At 34.5% G+C, this 4,901-nt stretch overlaps 1 protein-coding gene across 1 annotated transcript; it reads left to right on the plus strand.

Moving 5' to 3' along the window:
* The first annotated feature begins 967 nt into the window (after positions 1 to 967).
* Positions 968 to 4,189, plus strand: LOC120081952 (spermidine synthase). The gene is made up of 9 exons (XM_039037140.2): positions 968 to 1,365; positions 1,540 to 1,616; positions 1,720 to 1,842; positions 2,442 to 2,546; positions 2,695 to 2,767; positions 2,862 to 2,933; positions 3,021 to 3,216; positions 3,609 to 3,735; positions 3,843 to 4,189. Exons 1-9 carry the CDS (start codon positions 1,221 to 1,223, stop codon positions 3,900 to 3,902), a joined length of 978 nt encoding a protein of 325 aa, XP_038893068.1. The 5' UTR covers positions 968 to 1,220; the 3' UTR covers positions 3,903 to 4,189.
* Positions 4,190 to 4,901: the final 712 nt, after the last annotated feature.

Below are 4,901 nucleotides of genomic sequence, written 5' to 3' on the forward strand. Positions count from 1 at the left end.
GTCCATAAACTTTGGAGTGTAACGATTTAATTCTTGTATTTTTAATTTTGTAACAATTTAATTCATGAACTATAATATGTAACAATTTAGTCCTTATACTTTCAAATTTGTAACAATTTAGTCTCTAATGTAAAAAAAAAATTATCAAAACTAAATGTCATTTTTTGGTATTTTACCATGTAGATTTTGCATTTCATTAAATATTGAGTCTCTTGTTAATTTGTCGGTTTATTTATGAAAAAAACTTCATAAAATCTTATTATTAATTTCTACAATCGAGACTAAATTGTTTTGAATTTTAAAGTACAAGAGCTAAATTATTACATAGTAAAGTTCAAAGATTAAATTATTATAAAATTAAAAATTTAAGAACTAAATCATTACAAACAAAAGTTCAGAGTTTAAATGGTTACTTTTACAAAAGTTTTCAGAGTTTAAATGGTTACTTTTACGAAAGTTTTTAACATAGAAAGACAAACAATAAACTTACGACATGGACTAAAAGACCAGCAACATGTACTACTTTAAAATATTTGAACAACAATAATACTTTAACCAAGATTATCTGTTTATTATTATTTTTTTCTTTGTTCATATTGATCCTATACCTTTCAAAAGTTCTTAAAATTGTAAGAAGCGATCACCTTGATCCTTGAAATAAAAGCATAAACCAATAGATCAAAATAATGACTTTTAAAAGTACAAAGATGAAAATGAATATTTTTAAAATATACTATTAGATAAGATGCAAGTACGAACATAAATAGAATTTCTAAAGGTATCTGAACCAAAAATATATTGAAGCCAAAAATACCAAAGTTAAATTATATACATATACAGATATACAGATAGTATATTATATGAGAATCAAATTATACTTTTTCATGGGTCAAAACTACAATATAGTATTTGGAAGTTTATGAAAATTTCGAACCTAAATTACATGGAAGAACGTGATGGGAAAAAAAAACATAAATCGAGGCCAGTAAAAAATTAAAAAAATTAAAAAAATTAAAAAAATTAAAAAAAAAAAAAAAAAAAAAAGGAAATCGTAAATTTGCTTTTCATCCAAAGGCGAAGCCTTTCACGGAACTTTTGGAATTATATAAATGGAGGAATCATCGAGTCATTTTGCTCAGTGCTCACATCCAAACGGGTCATTCAGAAGCACTCCCCTCTAAGGGCCTGTATTGGGGTTAGGGATTTTAGCGAAAGGTATTATGGCTGCGGAATATTCCGTCGGGTCAGCGGCCGATGTGGCGGCGAAGAAACCTGAGATTCAGAACGGGGTTTCCGCCTCACACCCCGATTCTATTTCCTCTGTAATTCCTGGATGGTTTTCTGAAATCAGCCCAATGTGGCCTGGTCAGATTTTCTTCTCTATTTCTCATATTTTCCACCATTTTGTTTGTGTTTGGCTCTGTTGAGATTTGCTAGATAATGATGATGAACAACATCAGGCAATCTAGTTTTTCTTTGAGTTTTTTTACACTCTTTTCGTTTTCCGTTGAGTTAATCTAATGATTTAATGTCATGCAGGAGAGGCTCACTCCTTGAAGGTGGAGAAGGTTTTGTTTCAAGGGAAGTCTGATTACCAGAACGTTTTGGTCTTTCAGGTATTTTTGTAAGAGGATCAACTTTATGATATATTGTTTTGTTGTGTGAAATTTTTGCCTTGTTGGGCTGATATATTGAAGTTGTGGTTTATGAACCCTGCAGTCATCAACTTACGGGAAGGTTCTGGTTTTGGATGGGGTGATTCAGCTTACAGAGAGAGATGAATGTGCTTACCAAGAGATGATCACCCACCTTCCACTTTGCTCAATTCCAAACCCCAAAAAGGTTTTTATATTACTGCAGTATTTTGAAGATGTTTTAGAATTTTTATCTGGAGTCATAAGTTTTGTCATGCTATGGATGTTGTAAAGTATGATAACTTTGGTTCTTAAGAAACTAAATGAGAAGCAGGGCATGTCAGTGGTCTTTTTTTGTTGACATTTCATCATATATTTTAAGTTTCAGTCTTTGTTATATATATGTATTTTAAGTTTCAGTCTTTGTTATATATATGTATTTTAAGTTTCAGTCTTTGTTATATATATGTTTTTTAATAATTTTTCCTCACATGTGAGTATGGAATGGGGATTCAAACCTACAGCCTGATGGGTGTAATGATGGCTTAACCGTTGAGTTTTAAAGTTGTTTTATACAACGTTTACGACTATCAGTTATCACTGCTCTGCCATCTTTACTTGTTCGAGCTTATGGTATATTTTCTTGTGAAAGTGAACTTTTGCTCGAATTTGCTCCAAATGCTCTCACAGACGCTTAGGGTTTCCTTTTTCACAAGTTTAAGTGAATTTAGAGTATCATATTGGTTGGTGATAGTTTGTTTATTTGTGTTCTGTTTCAATTTTTTCTCACTCAATTAATGACATTAGGTTCTAGTTATTGGTGGAGGAGATGGCGGTGTCTTGCGAGAGGTGGCTCGTCATTCATCTGTTGAGCAGATAGATATCTGTGAAATTGACAAGATGGTAGTTGATGTAAGTAAATCATTCCAGGGTTATCAGTTATTTTGCTCTTTTGAATACAAAGTTGATATGATTAATACTATAGGTGTTCATATGCTTAAAATGTGAGGAACCTCTCTGAATTTTGATTGAATACTATTGCCTACATCTTCCTTTGCAGGTTTCCAAAGAATTTTTCCCTCGTGTAGCTGTTGGGTATGAGGATCCTCGCGTCACCCTTCATGTTGGTGATGGTATATGATCGATCATTTTCTCTTCAACTCTCACTTAACCCGCACTTTTTGATTAATATCTCAATTGTGTATATCGGTGTGCTTTGTGTTGCAGGCGTGGCTTTTCTGAAGGCTGTTCCTGAAGGCACTTATGATGCAATTATAGTGGATTCTTCTGATCCTATTGGTAATTATCTCTCTGTCTCGTTTCAAGAGGAACATGGAACTATATGTTAGATTCTTTAGAAAATGAGCACCATTTGTCATCTTACAGGTCCTGCACAAGAGCTTTTTGAGAAGCCATTTTTTGCTTCAGTTGCCAAAGCTCTTCGACCAGGAGGTGTTGTGTGTACTCAGGCAGAGAGCATCTGGCTTCACATGCATATCATTGAAGACATTGTAACAAACTGCCGCCAGATATTCAAAGGCTCTGTCAACTATGCATGGACTACAGTTCCTACATATCCAAGGTACACACATGACACCTAACAATTTGTCATTCCTTCCTTGGGCCTATGGGGCATCAAGTGTGATATGCAGTTGCTCCATCTTAAATCACCGATTGACCCAAAAATTTAACCAGATGGGTGAAGCCAAATTTTATATTATAGCATTTAACACTCTACTTCATTTGTGGGCTTGAAATCCGTAGAAGACCTAACAAGTGGAAATCAATTTGAATCTATATACCGATTGACTCAAAAACTTAAGCTGATGGGTGAAACAAATTTAATATTTTATTATCTCACACTAATAGATCATTTTATATTTCTACCATGTTGCCAATCTTTTGAAATTTCCTTTGCCTATATTCTCCATCTTGAATGTTGCTAACTAAACATCAATCTGATCCATGTTTCAGCGGAGTGATTGGGTTTATGCTCTGCTCAACTGAGGGGCCTCCTGTCGATTTCAAGCATCCAGTCAACCCAGTAGAGGTGAATGGCATCGACAGCGCGAAGAGTCCACTCAAGTTTTACAACTCCGAGGTGGGATCTGTTGTTAGCCTTCAATTTTTGCTTATATCGCTTTGATGTGTACTTCCATTGGACTTGGACTGAAGCATCTCTTTCACTGTTTTGTTGAAAATCTTCAGATTCATTCAGCAGCTTTCTGTTTGCCTTCTTTTGCGAAGAAGATTATTGATTCAAAATGAATATGAGAACATTGCCCACAGCATTGAAGAATGAAGAAGCAGAAGTTTGCTGTGTTGGAGCGCCATCTTTCATCCTCTCAACCATGTATGTAATAAGTCGGAGACTTAAGATTAGAGTCCAAATGGTCGGTTTTATTGTGATCAGGGTCATAAAGTTTCTTGAGGTTTTATTAGTAGTAGAAATAGCTTTTGTTTTACCCAACAATTTTCCCCATCTTTTTTCGTTGTAATGTGACCTCTGAAGTTCTAGGTTGAATAATTAGGCTAATAAATATTTAGCCCCCCTACGTTTGGCTTGGTCTTTCCTCCTATCTTCTCCAGTTGTTTCAACTTTCAATTATATTCTTGGGATCGTTTTATATAAAATATTCACGACGTGCGAATTTAATAACTATATCCATAACTGAGGGATTGATTACTTTTATATATATATTTTTTTTTAAAAAAAACCTTTTTTATTTAATGGATGACTCTCCCATTTGTCCAAATATATTACTTAAAAAGGTGTTTGGCTCATCAACATGAGTTGAATTGAGTTGGTATTTAACTCATCAATTTTAAATCGGTGGAGTTGAATTGGATATTTTCCCAATTTATCCCCACTCTCCATTCTTCCAATATTTTCAATGGCTCCACCATTGGCAATTGCTCTCACACTCTGAACCAATCTCATATTCTGACAACCACCTTCAATGACAATTATGACAATCAATTTTGGGCTCTTGCAATCACTTTGACAACTCCAACGATCAACTTCGACGATCAATTCTAGGCTCCAACAACCACTTATGATATCGGTAACTCAACTTTAACGACTACCTTTGCGCGACCAACTTCGAAGACCGGGTTTCGACAACCACCTCCAACAACAAAATTCTTTGACCAACCCCACAACCATCTTCGTAAGCTCCAACTACAAACTTTGACAAAAATCACCTTCAATGACCACCTTTGAGCAAGCAACTTTGACAACCGACTCAAGCTTCGACAACCACCTCT

This window comes from Benincasa hispida, chromosome 7 (assembly GCF_027475165.1).
Source record: "Benincasa hispida cultivar pf3 chromosome 7, pf3_genome.v1.1, whole genome shotgun sequence".
In the NCBI taxonomy this organism is placed as follows: Eukaryota; Viridiplantae; Streptophyta; class Magnoliopsida; order Cucurbitales; family Cucurbitaceae; genus Benincasa; species Benincasa hispida.

Bases quoted from the DNA above. Each gene is read 5' to 3' on its own strand.
- LOC120081952 (XM_039037140.2), top strand. From the start codon at position 1,221: ATGGCTGCGGAATATTCCGTCGGGTCAGCGGCCGATGTGGCGGCGAAG. The intron at 1,617-1,719 runs GTATTTTTGTAA...TGAACCCTGCAG, and splicing joins AGAACGTTTTGGTCTTTCAG to TCATCAACTTACGGGAAGGT. The intron at 1,843-2,441 runs GTTTTTATATTA...TAATGACATTAG, and splicing joins CAATTCCAAACCCCAAAAAG to GTTCTAGTTATTGGTGGAGG.